The sequence below is a fragment of the Chionomys nivalis genome, chromosome 12, assembly GCF_950005125.1.
Source record: "Chionomys nivalis chromosome 12, mChiNiv1.1, whole genome shotgun sequence".
NCBI classification, from domain to species: Eukaryota; Metazoa; Chordata; class Mammalia; order Rodentia; family Cricetidae; genus Chionomys; species Chionomys nivalis.
In genome coordinates this window covers 35,770,584-35,791,635 of record NC_080097.1, presented here as the reverse complement: position 1 = coordinate 35,791,635, position 21,052 = coordinate 35,770,584, and the positions used below count along the sequence as shown (strand labels likewise).

Genomic DNA, 21,052 nt, shown 5'->3' with positions numbered 1-21,052 from the left:
AAGTCTATTATTGGTCTAAAATTCCTCTATAGTATGCTTTCCTATTTGATATTCATATAGCACCCTGGTGAGCTAATATTATGGGTTTGTGACATTCTACTATATAGTCTATTATGATTACCTTCATTAATCAAACATTTATGAGAAAAGGAACATTAGTGAAACCATTCAGTTAATATCCTAGCAAATAATCTATTTGAATCAATCATTCTTCAACATTAAATCATTGTGACTTTATAAAACTGTGATACAGAACTCCATACAACCACATGGACTTTGAAAAGTGCTTAGAAAAGCCTGGTACAAGTGCTAGAATAGAAACAGGAGCAGAAGTACAAAGAAAGTCTGTGCGAATATCAGCCTGGATAAAGACAAGCTCACAGAAAGAACTCAAGGCATGTCATTAACCACATCTAAAGAAGAAAATGAATATTCTGAAGAAAGAATAGCAAAGTTATTTGCCAGGTCCTGGAGTGAGGGCTTAGGAACTTCCACTTAGCTTCCTCTTATGAAACTGCTCTGATGGGGAGGAGGAATAAAAACAGTCCAACGTCACATGTAGAAAGCTTCTCCTGCCACAGAACAGACGTTAATCTCAGAGTAGTGAATATACGAGTCTAAGTTTGTGAATAAAATTCACCTGTTTCTTTATTTTTACCTGCTTCTTAGCTCCATAAATTTGAGGTCATTGTTCTCTCACTCATCTTCCAGCCCTGTAAATGGATGATACTGTCCCTCAAAAAGGATTGGGAAACAAATACTTCACATGGCAACCATGCACAGGATATGAAGCCATACACATGTGGACAGAGAGGAAAAGTTAGCTTTTCATTTTATCACAAGGCCCCAATGAAGATTTGAAACCTACCTGCTAACAACATGCTCCGCATGTGTCACAGCTGATGTCATGATTTCTGTGGTAAGGCTCTCAGCAAAGCTAATGCCATCTTGTCCAATGCCACTATCAGCTGCCAGGCTGGTATTGCTCAGCTCTCTCTCTGCTTTTTCAATAGCTTCAGCAACTATCTTCTCTGCAAGCACTGCCCTTTTATCAAGATTAACATGAATCTGAGGAACATCAAGATGAAAGACTCTCGATTTCAGATGGATGCTACTAAGTTTCGAATGGGAGCCTGGCTTAGCACTTGTACACACACTCTGCTTTAAAGGGGGCTGAGAGGGACTTCTGGCACAACCATGGCGTTCCTTAAGGTCACAGTATCTACAAGCTCCATTTAGGAGTGGTGACAATTTTTCTGCATAAGTGATTCTATCTGCTGATGTTGTGGTCTCTGGAATGTGGGAAACTGCAGGTCCTAAACTTTGCTCTAAAGTGTCATCCACTACTTTTCTAGCATACTGTTCTACAGCTTGAATATTCTCCCCATGACTATGTCCACTTAAACTGCCTGTATTCTGGCAGAATTCATGGTTTTGCAATGGTTGACGAGACTTCAAAAATTCTGGTCCAACAATACTCTCGCCATTGTCAATACATCCAGATTTTTCAAAAAGACAAGATTCTGTTAAGGATTGTGGTAAGTCAACTGTAGGTGCTGTCAGCTGTTTCTTCACATCTCTTGTTATGATGCTAGCAAGAGAAGCTGAAAAACTGTGTAGTTCAGAAAGTTCATTTCTACATGGATCCTGTGTCCGTTCACACGGTTGGTATTTGCAAAGATGGCTGCCATTTCTTTTTCTTTGTCTCTTTTTATCTGCTTCCTGATGATGCTCCTTGTTTATTTTCACATGAGAATTGTGCAGTGAAAACATTTTTGAACTGCACTTCATTTTTACTGTCTTAGCTGCTTCTTGCACTCCTGACTTGACAGATCGATAAGCCAGCCTACTGGCATACTGGTCCATGATTAGCTCATCATTGCCACCTTCCTGTTTAAGCACTTGGATAACATGACCTGCGTATTCATCAGTCACACTTTCACAACTGGGGTACCTGTATGTCAGACCTGGTGTACAACTTGGTAAGGAAAGAACAAACTGATCTACTTCTCTCAGGTGTGCAATATTCTCCACATTCAGCTTCTCTCCTTTAACTTGGTTAACATCAACATGACAACTGTTCCTTTCCTGCCTGAAAAGCATACAACTTCTAGTTTTTGCAATTTTCGTGGCTTCTGCAATGACATCAGCTACCATATCACTTGCAAAACTGCATGCCGGTATGTTTTCATCCGAATGATTTAGAGAAGTACATAGCACACTTCTTTGACTCTGAACCCTGGATTCATGATCGCTTTCATGATCTAAATGGGAGGCTGCCATCTCAGTTGCAAGAGAAATGATCTGTGTAGCTAATGCTTCTGCAAACTGAACTTTCTTTCCTGAGTACTCTGACTTCATATCCATTTCTGGGTGCTCTTCACCTTCACTGCTCTCAACTTCTTCTGAAAGAGATCGCATGAGTTTCAACATGAACTCTTCCTTTTCTATAGTATTCTGTTCATTCTCAGACAAACTACCAACAGAGGAGTTGTGAGGGGTAGAAGGTGGTGTTGCAGGTGCAAATTCTTTGGCTAACTCCCCCTTGAGCTTTTTGGTTAACTTTTTGATGTCCCATTCAGAACTAGTCTGAGATGGTACTAAAGGAGTTGATGGAGGGGTATCAGGTATTCCGTTTCTGTCTCTGATTTTCTGTTTATCTTCTACATGCAAACCATCCACACAAGTAAGCACTGCAGATGATAAAGCATGTGAGTGACGGAAGGAGTTTTCCTGTCCAAAAGACAAGGGCTCAAGTGCAGTATTATTTACATTATGCTTGTTCACTGGCTTATCCTTCACAAGTTCCTTCAAGTCAGATTTCTGACCTGTCATCATTGGACAAGGTGGGAGTGTCTCTAAAGAAAATCCAAAACCCACAGAATCTTTACATTCTGGAACACAATGGTTTCCGACCAAGAGTGAACCATGAGGTAAGTGATCTGAAAAGTCATTGGGAGATTCCTCCAAGATTAACTGTGATTCTTCCCCAAGAACAGGCATGCGTTCCTTACTAACTGTTTTGTTATCTATATTTGGAAGCATTGATTTGCTTTTATCCAGGGAATGTTTAATAATAGACTTCGATAACTGCTCAGCAAACATGTCCTTATTGCTAGCTTTGCTCTGTTGTGGTGCTGCTTGGTCACAAAGGGAAAGAGGACAGGCTTTTCCGTTTGCTTTAGTTAAATAATCTGCGTGTGCATCAACAGGTTTTGTAGCTTTGAAGGTTGTCATGGACTCTAAGGACTCATTGACTATTGTATGTACCATTCCTGCAGAAAAGTTGCTAATAATCACAGGACCACTAGTTAATTCTGAAGGACTCTGTATGTCAGTATCACCGTTGGTTGGCCTGAAGTCTTTCTGGTTACATGGGTTGAGTTCTGAAGGTAGAAGGGTATTTCTGAGACAATCCACTTCATCTTCACTGTTTTCTGTGGTGATGTGCTCTTGGGTAGAACCGCCATTCGCCTTACTATCCTCTAATGAGAGATGAGATCTGGACTGATACAAAGTAGATGAAATGTGATATGGGAGAAGGGCACTACCTGCCAAGGGTACTGGTATAGAAGTGACAATTCCCGAAGTACAAAACAAGGCCTGCTGCACCGTGTATTCCTTCTTATGTTCCTGTACTGGTTTTGTCATCGTAACTGCTTGACTGCTAAGGGATGAGGAAAACGTGCAGGTCTGTGTAGGCGGCACTACATTTTCTGTACTCACATACTTGACATTACCCATAGAAACATTAACTGCTGCTTTCGTTGTGAAGGTCACGTCTGTCTGTGACAGTTCTATGAAGGCTTCTTGTATTACAGATTCAGACAAATCTTTGGCATAAGACTTCACGGCTTTGTCTTCAAAGTCAAATGATGGACACTGTTGAGATGCAGGTGTCGGAGGACATGAAAACTGACACACCTCCATGATGCCTTCAAAAACAAGCTCTTCTGCAAGGTCTGCGGCAAACCTAGCGACTGTGTTTGTAAACATCTGCTTTTTCACGTACTGTAAATCTTTCAAGGCATTTGATAAGGCTTCACTTACCAAAAAACTAGCCAGGCTACCAATGGCTCGTTCTTTCAGTGAAAATGCACACTGTCTTCTAAGTTCATTAAATGCCATCTGAAAAACAGATGATGTCAATTTGACAGCCAAGTGGCACAATGCATTGGTACATGAAGAAACTCCTTTCTGTAAGTCTTTAAATGCACTGCCAAAGCTTTTTCCTACAAGATCTGCTGCAAACTTCTGAATGCTGTCTGTAATCATTGAAGATTTATTTTTACATTTATTTTTTTGATAAGAATTCCCAGGCTTAAAAGCTACAGTATAATTTTCTTCCCTTTTAATACTATTAATATCTGACATTGCATTTGCACATTGAGAATGAAGAACTGAGCCTAGTACTTCACATGAAAGATTATTTGCATAATCTTCATAAGTACAATAAAAGGGATCCTGATTTTCATGAATCCTATCTCTACCAGTATCCATTTGGCAAAAACATTCAGCAGGAGTACAGCTTCCAGGAGGACTAAAAGCAGAGGCTCGAATAGGGCTAAACAAGCCACTGTCTTCTGACGCCATCACTGGACGAGGGGAATCTGGAGCATCACACAGGTGACCAAATGGAGACTCAGGCTTTCGTGGAGTTGGCTTTCTAACATTAGCTGGAAGAGCTGGACACTCAAACTTGAACTTCTGAGGATTCATACAAGATTTCTCATGTCTATGCCCTATCTTCTGTGATGGCTTCCCCATGCCAGGATCTTTCATAAATGGACAAGAAGTCTCTAAAGTTTGCTCTAGTTCATCAAACTGATCAAAGCTATCAAAAAATTCGCTCACTTCTGAGTCTGAATCCTCTACATCATCTTTTGTCACAGGAATTTCAGGCAGCTCAAGTTTTGCTTTTAAGCTTTTTTGGTATCCCTCTTCATCCAGAAAAATTACAGGACTTGGGCTGGAGCACTCAGACTCTGAGGAATTGGCAGGCGAAGGAGGAAGGAGTATCTGCTGTGTGTCCCTGCCTTTATCTGAAGCGCTGGGTGACCTGTAGAGACTTCTTTGTGTCCAGGGCTCTGAAATTGATGTTGTAACTGATGTTTTCACAGAAGATGCTTCTTTGCGTCCCAGAACATGTGAAGATGAAGGCTTAGCCAATGACCTCTGTGGTCCATAACTGACCAGCACTTTAAAATCATGGGTTTCTAAATGGTGACCAGAAGTAGTTTGAGAGGCAGCATCACAGTGGCTCCTTAGTGTAGCAATATTTATTTCTAACGGGAAAAAAATAAAGTTCTTATGTTACTCTTAAAAACTTGTTTTAAGAAACTGACATAAAACACAAAATATTTACATCATAAATGTTTCCTATAGTATAGTATAGTATAGGAAATTTCATTCTCCCTAACACCCAGGAACAAACGTACCTTTTAATAAAACAATCCCATTTCACCCTATGCCTTCAAATAAATCTATGACCTATTGTCATTTATGTTAGAAAAATTACTTGTAACTGCCAGCTAACTGTTTTGACATTTGAGCATGGCAAAGTTTCAGAGAGTAGGGTCCAAGATAAACAAGGCTTGAACAATACTACCTAAGAAGAGAAACAGCAAATTAAAAAGTAGCTAATAATGAACTTAAATATCACAGAAAAATTAACTCTTCTGTAATAAGTAAAACTATTAAAATGCTTAAATTGGATCAAATTTCAAAGTAAATTTCAACTGTTAAGTCTTTTTTAAAACTTCAAAACCAAACTTTCAACTTCAATCTATTTCTAGGAAAAAGTCCAGCAAAAGACACACACCATCATTACACAGCTTTGCACTCTCCTCCTCCTCTAACTGCTCAAAGGCTGTGACAAAGTCATCCTCTATGGAAGACACAGACTGGTTCGTATCATCATCATCTTCATCTTCATCAGCGGTCTCAAGGTGGTGCTTCTGATGCAAGTGTGTGTCCAGAGTGTGTCTTATACCAGCAGCATATTTACTTAGGAGACTAAAGATAAAATCAATTCTGAGTCCTGGTGATGTAGGTGACACTCTCATGACACAAAGCATTCCAGAATGATGACTCTTGGGAGAGATGAAAGATGATAAAAATCAGTTTTAAGTTTAAATATAAAATATTACCTGGAAGTAAAGCCTAGCAATAAGCCAGAGGGAGGGGGAACAAGAAATGCATGCATCCTGAACGGTACTTTAACTCTGCAATGTTTAATGATTTTAAGTATTTAATTTTTCTAAAGTTATCTAAAGAAGTATATTTATTTTTCCATTTAAACCTCACTTTAATTTTTTCCTTAACAATCTTTTTTTCTCCCATGTATTCAGATTCTTCCCTCTCTATCTCCTTAGATATCAAAGAACCTACTGTCAATCTAGTCTCTTGGGAAATTAATTTTTTCTATATTAGTGTCTATGTTTGTAATGTGTCTTACTTAATCATTTACCAAACTCACCCACTACACTGTGAATGCTTGAGAGCTATAGGAAATATGGAATATGGATCTATCTAAAAATAGATCCAGGATCTATTTTACTTGTTATTCCATTTTCCAATGGCTCCCAGCATGTCAGCTTCCCTACCAAAAAAGAACTATTCTTATCTTTTAATTTATATTTCTCTAGTATTAAAACTTACAATTTTGCTTATAGCTTTGATTAAGAACACGAGCCATTAGTTTTCCCTATGCATACTGATTTTTAAATGCAAACATTGATAAGGAATTTATTTTTAAAAAGGAGAAACCAAATATAACAGATAATCACTCTTTATGTCCCAGCAAATAAAGCCAATATATATGAGTGAACAACATGATCCAGGAAACAAGGTAGAATTCTAATCATCAGACCTCAAGATTAGCAAAGCAGCATTTTAAAGCTACAATAAGTTCTCCAAATTGTAAAGTATTCATACAATTTTAAATATCATACTTCCTAAAATGCAAAGCATTTTTCTTTCATACATTATCAAAAATACTTACTTACGAACTAAAGACTGTCTTAGGAAAATAATATCATTCTCCATTTTACATGGAGAAATCTTTAGCCAGAAGGTTAACTGAAAGTCCATTTGCTAGAACATGCAGCATGGAACACATGTAAATATGGGGTAGCCATGAAATAGGAGCAGTCACACACATTATACAAAGAAATCTGAAGAGTAACATTTCACTAGAAAATTAGTATGTGCTTGCATACTGCTGAGAGAACTTCACAGGGGGGAATTTAGTTTATAAGCCATGATCAAAATTATTCTATCCTTCAACGCTGGCAATGTTTTGTTAGATTTTTATCAATACCATTTTCTTGAGACTGAATTAAAATAACAAGAAAAGCTCCAGCCACTTAAAATTTCACTATTAATGAGCAAATATAGTAAAAACCTGCCCTGAAAAACCTGATTAGAAATGATCTATCAGTTACCTGATTTAGAGGACTACTGCTTACAGCTGATGATTTACTGACATCCTTCATACAAATGATTTCATTTTCACTTAGACTGCAGAAATGGAGTGAATTCAGAAGGTCTGGAAGTTCCAGTGAAACTGCAGCTAGATCCTAGTTTTAAATAATAACAGTGACACCAATGAGTAACACTACAGAATAACACTGTCAAGGTGTCCACACACTGTCCATATCACAATAAACTGTCTGCTTCATAACAGCGCACATATACAGTTAATCTACAGAGAGCCATTTTTCAAACTCAAAAATAAAGCAAACTAAGGCTATTTAGAACTGATTTATAGTTTTCAAGCACATTGCTGCTGCTCTACCTAATCAATTTTAACAGGGCTCCTCATACATCTATGACATTAACATCTAATTGTTTTCTAGCAACGGTCATCCAGAAATCCTTTGGTGTGACTAGTTTTTCATGCAGAAAGCTACTGAACACCCTTCTTCAAAGCTTGAGTTTTAACTCTGTAAAAATACAAGTCCATTTTTTCTGAAGGTCTTGTAGTAAGCCTTCAAAGATTTATGAAGGCTAAAGAAAAGCTAGCTTTCTTTTTCACTTTCTCTCCTTTTTTTAGTAACTTTTTTTTTTCCAGCTCAAGACTCAGTCAAGTCTTTGACCCACAGAGAGTAGTGGCTTTGTAAATATGATCTTGTCTGCACCTCCTAAGGACCAATAGAACACTTTACAAGTGTCTTTGTGTTTTGATTTTGAGATAGTCACACTCTGTGGCTCAGGCTGGTCTGGAACTGTGCAGCCCTAGCTGAACTCACAGTGTGACCCTCGATCAGTCTTGCACACCCAGTTATATCTCTGTGTTGTCTGGAGAGACTGTGACCTGCCGTAGGAAGGCTGCCTGCTCGTTCCAGCCACCACAAAGAACTAATATAGAATCGCCATGTCTAACTGCAGCACGAGGAAGAACTGCAGTTACAGTAACTGGTCAAGCTTTCCTTTACTGGCCTCAAAAGTTCATCCCTCTATAAACAGCTAAATGAAACAGGCTAGAAACATGTGCACTAATTTATAAAAGGGTAAAAAGTGAGACTTTACAAATTTGATCTCTTATATTTAATTCTACTTTAATAAAAATACAAGAATTTTTACTGCAAAAGTCAAATTATGAAACTTATTAAAATATACAAATGTCGCATACAAAATGGCCTGTGGTTTAAAGCTTTCAGCTAAATGATTTTGATAGTCAAACCTAAAGCTCCTTTCCATAGCAGAATTATTGGCAAAAACCCAGGCATGATAGCACACAGTTGTTATCCCAACCTATGGGAGGCTGAAGCAGGATTTCTACATGTTCAAGGCCAGATCACAGATATATAACAAGACTTTGTCTCAAAAATAACAACAGAATAATCTTTAATAAAAATGTTGAAAGTGAAAATGTACATAACACACTCAAAATATTGATCTCAAATGTCATTTTTGTTCTGGGGGAGACAGGGTGCGGAGTGAAGGGAAGGGACTCATTGTGCAGCAATGGAACATATTATACAGAACAGCCTGGGGCTAGGCTGCCTTTGCTTTCTGAGTTCTGGAAATAAAGGCATGCACCACTATGTCTAGCTTCAGCCTTATCTTTTAACTTTAAAAGATACCTTAAAATTGTAAATTTTGATCATTAAAGTAAAATTTTCAAATCTCAAAAAATTTTAAGTATTCTCCCAGTCTTTGCCAATTCAATAAATTGACCACACCTGTATATGAGCAGCATCTGTTTCTTCATTAAATCCCAGAAATGTGACCTGAATCAAAAAAAGAAAGAAAAAGAACTCTCCATTACTTTACCTTTTAAAGTCTTGTCTCAGAGTGTTGATTAAGCACAGAGAGTATGCTGAGTACACAGGACAGGTAGCACTTCCAAAGATCATGGTTTCCATCACACTGTAGCTCTCGAAACTCCTACCCCTCATCCACCTTTCCCTCTAGCAAACTCACCCAACTGCACCCTCAAAGCATAGCTCAACATCCCTACTTGTCCCCATCCCCACTGCCATGCCCTCTTTCCCACTATCACTGTCCTTGTCCACTGTCATGCCACTTGTCCATGCTTCCAAGTGTTGCTAGTGGATGCCTTCAAGCTGCCCTCATTTTTATTCAATCCCATGGACCCCTTTTCTAGGTCTAACATATGTCTTGTACATGACTGCTTAAGGCTCTGGCCTCTGTATCCCCTTGATATGTTCTCTTCCTCAGGCACTTCTAGGCCTGGCTCCTCTTCATCCTACAAGTTCTTCCTCCAGGAGCCTTCTCAGAGAGACCTTCCTTGTGTAGAACCCCCAGGCTCCTTCATCATTGGGTGTGATTCTCCCTTCAGCACCCTCCAGCTACTCCCAACACAAGGTCACAGACATCAGATTTCTATGCATTTTCTAATGGCACAAGGAAATATATAATTAAGTAAAAAGAACAAATTACAAAAAAATATATAATATGCACATAATTTGTTCCCTTATTCTTTAAAAAAAAAAACATAAACATGAAAAATAATACTGAAAGGCAATGTACCAAACTAGCTAGCAGTGATTAACTGGGAAGTTTCCTATGACCTTATTTTCCTCACTGCTGTCCTCTGTTCTCCCTAACTCACAGGACAAACAACATTCACTTTTTTTTTATTCTCAGTACACCAATTTAGACTGAAAAAAAATATAGACTGAAAAGCAATTTTTTAAATGTATATTTATGTCCTTGTCATCATACTAGCACCTTTCCTTTTGGAAAAAGTATTGTGAATTATCTACCAAATCAGTGCTGTTTCTAGAAATATTTAAATAGCAATTAACACACTGGGGAGAAGTGGGATGGTTAAGATGTAAAACTACACTGAACACTCTGACTCCTTTCGGAAGACTCAGGAGATAATCAGAAACTACACTGAACACCCTGACTCCTTTCGGAAGACTCAGGAGATAATCAGAAACTACACTGAACACCCTGACTCCTTTCGGAAGACTCAGGAGATAATCAGAAACTACACTGAACACCCTGACTCCTTTCGGAAGACTCAGGAGATAATCAGAAACTAAAATTACCCTGACACTTTACTCTCACAAACTAGGGCTACTAATTCAGTGGAGTGTTAGGTACCCTCTGGGCATCTCTCTTGGCATCTGGCAAACTGTTAACCTATAGAAGCCTGTTTCTCATAACGTTTCCAGGCAATAGCAATATAGTTTCTCTCCCTAAAACATACGCACTTATTTCTTTCCTTTTTTCAAACATATTTATGTTCCTAGATTTTATACAATCACATAAAAAATACCCATTTATGTATTAAATGAAAGAAGTAAAATTGTCTAGAGAGACACGGATTAACAGAAGAGAAGAGATGTAGAAAGGGAAGGTATGGGAAACAGTATAGGGAAACAGATGTGACATATAATATATACCTGTAGGAAAACTTAAACAACAACAACAAAATTTTAAGTCAGCCACTGCCAAGTTGCAACAGTACTTGGTATTCAGAAATACTTGGCTTAACATGAACCAGTACACTGGGAACAGGAAAAAAAAAGAAAGAAAAAGAAAACAAGACTCAGGCATTTGAGATGTCCATACCCTAAAGTGGGACGGAGATCTCTTCTATTCTTTCAAGGTTTCTTGCTAAAAGAAAAAAAAAAAGCTGTCATTGGGTCCCAGAGATACCAAGGGAGCCTGCTACCTCTGGGTGACAGGGAAGACCTCATGAAGGAACAGGCTGGAAACACAGGCTCCAAAACTGAGTGGGAGGGCACAGGAGACTTATCACACATGGCAACAACTGAGTGAATTAAGAATGGCTCAGCCCTACTAAGATAAAGTGAAAGAGGGAGGCAAAGAAGATAAATCAAGTGACATAATTAGCTAGTCGACAGTGGGGAGATTCAGGTGGCAGAACTCTCTTCACCTAACAGGTTCACTCTTCTTTCTAGGGAACATCAATCAGGGAAAGAATCCCTCAGGAATAGAAACCTCCCACCGCCAAGCAAGAAAACAAAGTTTATTAGAAACCTCATTTCAGCTAGGCAGGGTTGGTCAGGTCTACAAAATGAGTTCCAGGACTGTTACACAGAGAAACTCTATCTTGAAAATCCCCCTCCAAAAAAGAAAACTCATCTCAAAAAGGGCAGTTCTAAGTCTGAGTACCAATTTTTTAGCTGTGAAGACCGAATATCGCTTTTTTTGATCATAGATACTAAACCTAGTCTCTGTACATGCTAAAAAAATGATCTATCCTCAAGCTATAGTATTAACTCCCAATACCGTATTTCTTAATTTGTAGTATGGATGTGATGATGGTACACAGATGCTTTAAAGAATATCACTCTTTCACTGGGTGGTGGTGGCGCACGCCTATAATCCCAGCACTTGGGAGGCAGAGACAGGCAGATCTCTGTGAGTTTGAGGCCAGCCTGGTCTACAGAGCAAGTGCCAGGATAGGTTCCAAAACTACACAGAGAAACTATGTCTCAAAAATCAAAAGAAAATATGTTACTCCTTTTAATAACAATAAATTCAAACAAAGATGAAAACACGGGCTATTGCAGATAAACAGATTAGAAAGATAAAATATATAAACAATATATTCATCCCATTCCCAAGTGGTAAGTATCTTAATTCCAAAGACAAACTTCCTACTTTATACTTTAAATCAAAGCTCTGAAACAGTCAAGTGGCCGGGCGGTGGTGGCGCACGCCTTTAATCCCAGCACTCGGGAGGCAGAGGCAGGCGGATCTCTGTGAGTTCGAGACCAGCCTGGTCTACAAGAGCTAGTTCCAGGACAGGCTCCAAAACCACAGAGAAACCCTGTCTCGAAAAACCAAAAAAAAAAAAAAAAAAAAAAAAAAAAAAGTGACTACATGAAATAATGTTTCAGGATAAAAAAAAAAAAAAAACTTAGTATAAAAGTTGCAGCCACTGAATTAGCTCTACCTGCCCAATGAGAGGCCAGTAACACCTCTGCACTTACAAACAGGCTGATAACAGCCAATGATGTTAGCTATGATTTAAAATATACACTTATTTTAAATCACATTTTTATCAATTATTAAGAATTTCACCCAGTGTATTTTGATCATATTCACCCCCCAACTTATTCCAATTAACCGCTAACCCTCTTCCCACCCAACTTTGTGTTCTATTAAAAAAAAAAAAAATCAGGTCCAATTTGTGTTGCCCAAATACTCTTAGGTATGAGGCCTGCATTGGAGCATGGTCAACATACCAGGTCACACCCTCAAAGAAACCAACAGTCTCCCAATACCTATGGTAGGATTATGTACTAATTTTTTTTTTTTAAGACCCTGCAGTCCTACAAAGGTACATGAAAACATACTGTGCTTGACTGGGAAAGGATTCAAAAAGTCATGTGCAAACCTCAGTGAAGTGGGCGTGTTCATCCTGGTTTAAACACTCTCCTCCGGATACACTGCACAGCTCCTTCTCACTCTGTAATAAAGACTTCACAGACTGGAACACATCTTCACTGAAGCTCTGGGGAATAAATAAACAAGACAACTTAGTTCTAAGATATGGAAAAAAGCTAAGTTACTGAGTTTTACAGAGTTACTCATTCTTCAATTAATTCATTTGACATTTTTTGATATTATTTGAGAAACTCAGTTCAGCTAAGAAAAAAAAGTCAAGTTACTCGAAAACCATACAAGTCGTATGCTCCAGATTTGCTTACACTTTCCTTACACTAAAATTAACAAATCGTGTATTTTATTTCCAAGTCACTAGCATAACAGAAACAATTCATATAATGTGGGAGATAAAGGAACTAGAATGGCACATCAATACCAATGATTCTTCCCTTTACAGACAGAGAAAACGATAGTAGCTAAAAATAAGATTCTCCAGGTCTTAAGGTAGCTGGATGATAAAATAAGGCAAGAGACTCATGTCTGGGAAAGGAAGTTGTCACAAATGCAAAGCACCCGAGGAAGGAAGAGGACACTGAGTCAGACCGAAAGGCAGCACCCACTTCCCTCTGTCTCCAGGTACTTACTGCTCTTCTAGTCTACAGGAATGCCTTACTCTGCAATCCTGACCTACAGAAATGCTATCCATGCCAAGACTGAAGATCTCCCCCATCCCTTAGTCTAATTTTCTCCTATACTGTTTTCAGATTAAAGCCACTTGATCTATATCATAACATATTATGATTATAATACTCATATGTTTATTTTTTCTACCCATTGAGCCAAATCATGGAAACTATATTCCATTCTCTTTTTCTTCTCACATTTTACATGAAGTCAACAAATAGCTGCTAACTATGAAAAATTTTTAAATACAAATCTATAATTTAAGAGATAACACTATTCAAGAAAAAAGTATATAACATTAAATTTCAATCTCACCTATTAACATTAGCCCATATTTCTTTATATATATAACCTTTTCCACTGAAGATGCTTGGAAGCAATGACCCCCAAGTAGCAATGAGCAGATCCCATAACCTGATTTTGGTTTTTAAATACCAATCATATATTAAAATAACCAGAGTGCCTCAAAAAAATGTCTGGTTCCAGATCATAGACAGAGAACATACAAAAAAGCTACACCCTCTAACTGTGCCAGACAACAGGGAAGTGTTCACAGACTAATAGGGCAATTTCAAAAGAACACAGAAGTCAGTGTATTAGCCAGGAATCCCTGCTGGCTAAATCTGGAATAATCAGATCAAAAAGAACAGAAATGATAATGCATCCTAACTCCTGCATTCAGTTATACAGCATGCTTCTTTACCTATGATCACTGGTTGACAAATATAGACAAACTGATACCATTAGAAAATCTTCTTTGTAACTCTCAACGTAATTAACTGATCTGGAAAGAGTTATCAATGTATCCTAAATCTACTGGGTTAAAAGCTTTGGGGAGACACATGACATAGTTTCCTTACTAAACACTTAAAGTTATTTTGCATTTATACTAGAGATAGCAGATGGTTACAATCCTGACCACTTCCTCAAAAACATCAATGCTTTTCCTAACCTGATAGCAAAGAAGAAAACAAAGCCTTTGAGATATTCCAGATGAACAGAATTACACTGAAAACTAACTTGGGGTGTTTTACTGGCTGTTTTTCTCATGTGGTATCATGAGAAAAAAAACCTACACCACTGGAATGGCGTAAAACGATGGTAATAAAAATACTCAAATGCAGTATGTGAGAAACCTGAGCAGACCCTAGGTAAGAAACAGGAAAAAGTTATGAGGGCATCTGAGATGACTGGGGGTACATCAGACTAAATGTCAGATGCAGTTTCAGACAAACAGTTTTCTTAGGAGTATAAATAAAACACATAAAGCAAGACCCAAAGGGCATTTTCCACATAATTACTAAGAGAAACATAAGGTATGCACAGGGAAGAGAGTGGATATGGCAAGATGCTAACAGAAGGTGAATCCAAGTAGAAAATACATGAGTTGCTTATGGTTCTGAGTTTTTTTCCAACTGTTCAGTAGACCTTAAAATTGCCAATATGTACAGTTTCGTTTTCATTAATGAATGGAGATTTTCACCCTAATCTGTGTACATAAACAAAAAAAAATACAAATATGAGTTTGAAGTATCAATATAAATTTATGACATTCTTAGAGCAAATGGCATTTCTAGGCAGAAGTCACTACAAATAAAACCACAAGGTAAAAGCCTGACTTCAGAGAAATACAAATAAATACCAAATGTGAGAGGGTAAACAATGTACTTGCTACTGCAGAATATGACAAGCTTACAGTACAAAGGTCAGAAAGCTGACACTGGTAATTAAAAGGCCTTTACCCACCCTCACCCACCTTAGATGAATAAGCATTCTCAAAAGAGAAAAGAGTCATCAAAATATAATTAGAACAGCAAGGAAAACACCTTAATGAACTCAAAGATCTTGTTCACGGGCAAGGTCAACAGGGTCATAAGAAGAGGCTGAAGTCCAGGAACTGACTCTCACCAGACAGCATCCTCTAATCTCCTTTCTCCTCTTCTTCCTCTAGTTATAGCAAACACAAAACCCAAAGTCGGAATGCAGACTAAGTAAACTGGTTTAGGAGGAGTAAGTAATGATGAGAACTAATGGCCAAGCCTGTTGCTACAGGCTTGCACTCCTCGCTACCTGGGAGGACAGGCAGGAGCAGTGGCGAGCTCGGGGCCTGTCTGGCACACAAAGCTACTTCAAAGTCAGCCTAGCTAATGCACTAAGACCGTATATCAAAATAAAAAGTGAAGGGGTGGGAAGAGGATGTGAAGGGGGGCTAGGAACACAGCTCAGTGGTAGAGCAACTTATTTGCACATTCAAGGCCTTGGGTTCAATCCATAGCACCATACACACAAGAAAAGTAATTTTTCACTACCTCATGAATCACTCAACATCTAGCATAGTCCTGACATACAACAGGCACTCAAATGCATTTTGCTGAATAAATGAGTGGTTAATATTTCTTATACACTTTTAAGGTAGTGATAAAGATATATAAGATAGTTAACTCAAAAAAAAAAAAAAATCCAGATGGAAAATGTCTGTGCAGAAATGAGAGGCATTGTGCTCTGAGCAGTAAGATTCTAGATACTAACATCATTACAACCATGACTTCACACCATTGTTTTCATACACGATGGCCTTTGCAGTATTTGAATGTTAGAAGTTAAGTATTAAGCTTCATTTAAAAACTAGAAAAGAACCGACATATTTTTGTAACCTTCACTGAAAGGAACCTAATACTGTGGACTTACTTTCCGGACAGATGCTTTATTCTTTATGTGACTGCTCCTGAAAGGCTGGAAAGCCGCCATAATTGTATGACTGCAGTATGCAATCGCTGAAGAGTAAATTCACAAACCACCTAAAGGAGACACATGAAAAGAAAACAACTTATTTACTCATTTTTGTGATTCAAGCAAGCATTTTATACTAAAAAATTTCTTCAAATGCATGCATTTAAAGAAAAATATGAACAAAAGTACTGAGACCTAAAAGCTCATTTAGCAACCATATATATGTTATATGGGGAAAACATTTATAAACTTGTACACTGTCACAAGAAGGAATCCATTTCTGTGGCCCAGAGACACTCATCTAACCCTGAAGCAACAATAAACACTGCAACTGAAGGTTTTAACACTACACAGGTGAGAATGTGAAATTTGTACATGTACTGTAAAATTACAGGTGAACAAAACCAAAATCCTCATCTGGAAGTTTGAGCGTATACCAATGCCTAGAGATCAGAAAGGGATTGGTAGAATTACATACCTCACACACAAAGCTCTCAAACTAATACTAAACTTTTTAATGATGCTTTCATAAAAAAACTTTTGGGGACTTCAACCAACTAAGAGCATTATACAGCCAGTCAGCTGCTCTATCTGTGCCGAATGCTGTCCATTCATTTAAGGTCTACTCGTGCCACACACTAAGGACAGTGAGAAAACAATGGTCTTATTGGACCCAAAGCCTCATGGGGAAACGGATTACAGTAAAGGTCAGAAGCTGAGAACTGAATTCTAAATAATAAAATCAAAAAATTAAAGCAATAAATATATAAGAAAAGTTAAGTTTCAGTCTCTTCAGTTAGTTAAGCGAGTCTCTTTAAGGCATGCCTATTTGAGGTTTCTAAGCCAGTCACTTCAGCACAACTTCATTCTAGCCCCCCCCCCCCGATTTTAAAAAGACTAAAGTTTAATAAAGTGCTAATTTCATATTCTTTTCCCATACTTTCACTACAGAGATAAAACTGAGGTGTGAGTGTATATCATACATCATCATCTCTCTTAGTCACTGTTCTATTGCTGCGAAGAGACACCATGACCATGCCAACTCTTAGAAAAGAAAGCATTTAATTGAGCACTTGCTTACAGTTCCAGAGATTTAGCCCATTATCATCATGTCAAGGAGCACAGAGACATGCTGCTTTGTATTTAACTTAAGTCAAATACCTACCAAAAGAATATCTGTGCAATGTAAAAGAGAATCCGTATGGAATGACATGGCACTCTTCTGGGAAAAATAAACAAAACAAAAACTGGAACTGCAAAGACAGGTGGAGGACAAAGAAAAACAGCAAGGGAGGATTATTCTAGTTTACAACTGCCCAAGCAAGCATGTAACATCTTCCCATAAAATACTGTTATAACAAGCTGCACACTTAACACCTGCTCATGCCCTATTCTGGATGAGTAAGGAATTCTAATCAAGGAATCACAATACAGTAAAAAAAAAATAAGAGGGAACTTAATTGAAAAGATAGTGCTGAGAGACAAACCTAGCAGAACGCAACAGCTAGAAGTGGAATAGCTAGAGCTCAGGGAAGAAACAGGAAATAAAAACACTGCTAACAAATCTCTTAAGGAGCAACACAAAAACAATGTGCATCAACAAACAACTGCACACACATATCTAGAAGAAAAAAAGATCACAAAATTCATAAAGAGACATAGAAACGATTAGAGAAACAACTATAAAGAACTCAGAACAGAGATGCAGGGTGCTGAACAAATATCTACACCTCCGATCCTGCAACTTCACATCTCAAACCTCCCAGCATACATGCTTCCACAAAACTCACAAAAAATAGTGCAAGACTGGTCAGTGAACCAAAAATAAAAACTAAAAATAATCTATAAGTTCCTTGATTTAAATAAATTCGCTTATTATCCAGATGTGGAAAATGATGAGGAAGCAGATTTTCAGAATGCTGCAAATGATTTGCACAAACCTAGGAAAGGAAACATCTTGAAAACAGTTCCATAAACTGATAACAAGAACTTTTTTTTAATGTTACAAAATACCATCTATCTTATTTTATGAGAAGATAAAAAATTATCAAATAAGGCCAGTTCCAGCATGCATGCATTATCCCACCCAGTGTAAAATCTGTAACTGAGTGTGCGTAAACGTAAACACACACACATGTATATAGTAGGCAGGCTACAGATAGGGATTTATCATGGATAATTATCTTTTATTTTTCTAGATGCACATAAATTCTTTAATGATTAAAAAACCCACAACTTCTCAAGCCTTCCTACTTCATCTCCAGTTTAAGAACTGTTCAACTCAACTCCACCTGTAACTTGACCTTTTTACAATCAGAGGACTCAGGCGTAAAACACCTTCCCACCAGAAATGACACCTCACAACCCACGATCTTCACTAGCTCTCAAATCAAGACCTATAAATCAGATTGTTTCTAAAGCCACACACTTAGAAGATCCAGTTTCGTCAATATTATTTCTTTCCTTTAATCCTTGTCCTCATTAGTTTGCTTCCTTTTAGTTTTCCAAAGATACTTTATCTGTGGTTTAAACTACACAATTACGTTCCTAATTTAGAGTTTCAGTTCCATCCTATGCTTCAGTTTCAAATCCTCTTATCTAAATGTTCTACTAGACATTTACAAGTAAGCATCTCTGCTAGGCTTTGGACATGGCCTGCCCCTAGAGTTGGTCATGAGAATCGTAAAGACAGTGGAACATTAAAGAGTTGAGGCTCTGGGGATCTCTAGGCCCTGGAGGCACAGCCTTCACAAATAAATTACTGTTGCTCCATGGCAGTTCTGACTCCCATGGGACTAGATTAAGCACCCATGAGCTGTAGACAACAGCTCCTTCCAGCTGTCCAGCTTCCAGTCCCACCACTTATCTCTTCCTCCAGCACAAACTTGGGCCATAATATCATCTACTATGTTGTGATTTATCTAGAAAGCCTTGACTAGAGGCTGAAAAAGTGGAGCTACTCAATCTGGGGCTTTGAGTCTCTAAATCTGTGAGCTAAACAAATCTATTCTCTCCAGAAGTAACTTACCTTAAGTATCTTGTTACAGCAACACAAAACAGACTAAGTCAAGTATAATTACTATAAAAAAAATAAGTATTGTTAAGCCAGATACTGGGGGGGGGGGCACACCTTTAATTCTAGCACTCCAATGCAGAGGCAGATGTGTCTGAGTTCAAGGCCACCCTAGTCTATAGAGGGAGTTCCAGAAGAGTCAGGACTACACAGAGAAACTCGATCTTGGATGGAAAAAAAAAGTATGCTTAAAACCCGAATAAAACTTCTCTAAACACTCTCCAATCTATTTCATTAAAAGTCAGCAAACCAAGATCATAAAGTCAACCACAACTTGTCCTCAATCCATACTGTTGATCACAACTAATAAATGACCAATCCCTGCTAAGTCATGCTCTAAACCCACTCACTCACTTAGCTCTAACCTGCACTCATTCTTCATGCATCTTCAAGGATTTCTCTCTGAGGAAAGCTTGACTCTTCTCTCATCTTTCCCTGCCCCCTGCCCAACATTCAACATCTCCTTTATTCTTCCAAGTGGTTTGTCCTTTAATTTTCAGGTGCCATTGTTTGCGTACATCTATTTTGTGAGCTCAAATTTGTATCTGAACATGGCAGGATTCAAACAGTTGCTAAATAAAAAGTAATCTTATGATTGCACACACATGTAATCTTAGGTTCAGGGCTGAGGCAGGACTAAGAGGTCAAGGCTGGTCTAGGCAAGACTCTTAAAAAATAAAATAAATCTCTTTTGAAATATGTAATAAATGTACTTTAACACATACCAAATGACCAAGTGTTAAAAGGTAACTTACCATCAAACTACAACAAAATAGTGTAACATACATACAAAACACTGGTTTTCAAACATCAGACAACAGCAATGCAGGGTGTGACTGATGCCTCAGAAAGGAAACATTGCTTGCCAGCTACTTCCAGGTCACAACACAGGATAGCAAAGTTTGGCAGTCACAGTGAGTTTTGCAAACAAACATTCATATTACGGGACAGAATGTTAAAGGGAGAATGCAAAGACAGTAAGAGCACCTGAGGCTGGGGAATTAACCAGAGAGCAGTATACCAAGCAGTATTTAAGACCAAACAAGGTTTGGAATAGTTCACACTCTACTGAGCAGAGTAGGGAAAACAAAACGTCCTTGTTGTGGCTCATCAGGCAAGAGCCAGCTCTCTGGAAAAGTGCACATCAATTAATAAAGAAAAACTCAACTGTGGGCAGACAATTAAAGATGAACATGCAAAGGAGGAAAATCTGACACTGACTGGACAAAAAGGACAAGTGTAGACCTAGAAGTGATACACTGAAAAAAAATAACAATGAGGATCGGAGCAGAAAGACTGTGAAGTCACAGTGTAATGGTGTGTGACAGTTGATCTTGGTTGTCGAGTTGACTACATCTAGAATCAGTGAAGACCCAAGCAGCTGGAGCCACCTGTGAGGGATTTTCTTGTTGTTTGGGTCATTTGAAGTGAGAAGACAGAGGGAGCCCACAGATCTGAGTCTTGCTCTGATGTGAAGATCCTTCTGTCTATGTGCTGCTTTTATTGGTTAATGAATAAAGAAACTGGGTTGGCCTATAGCAAGGTAGAACTTAGCTAGGTGGGAAAAGCTAGGCTGAATGCTGTGAAATAGAGGGCAGAGTCAGAGAGAAGCCATGGAGCCACTGGAGATAGACACTGTAACTTTGCTGGTAGGCCACAACCTCGTGGTAATGCACAGATTAATGGAGATGGGTTAAATTAAGATGTAAGAGTTAGCAAATAAGA

At 38.2% G+C, this 21,052-nt stretch overlaps 1 protein-coding gene across 5 annotated transcripts in view; it reads right to left on the bottom strand.

Moving 5' to 3' along the window:
• Positions 1-21,052, bottom strand: part of Akap11 (A-kinase anchoring protein 11) — a 42,514-nt gene that overhangs the window by 13,015 nt on the left and 8,447 nt on the right. For all 5 annotated transcript variants that reach the window (XM_057785779.1, XM_057785782.1, XM_057785783.1 and 2 more), the window contains exons 2-7: positions 16,213-16,322; positions 12,851-12,967; positions 9,189-9,236; positions 7,446-7,580; positions 5,822-6,092; positions 869-5,285 (exon numbers count right to left, since the gene is read on the bottom strand). In XM_057785779.1, coding sequence (XP_057641762.1) covers positions 869-5,285; positions 5,822-6,092; positions 7,446-7,580; positions 9,189-9,236; positions 12,851-12,967; positions 16,213-16,272 — 5,048 coding nt within the window. In that variant the 5' untranslated portion in view covers positions 16,273-16,322. The remainder of the gene's footprint in view (positions 1-868; positions 5,286-5,821; positions 6,093-7,445; positions 7,581-9,188; positions 9,237-12,850; positions 12,968-16,212; positions 16,323-21,052) is intronic.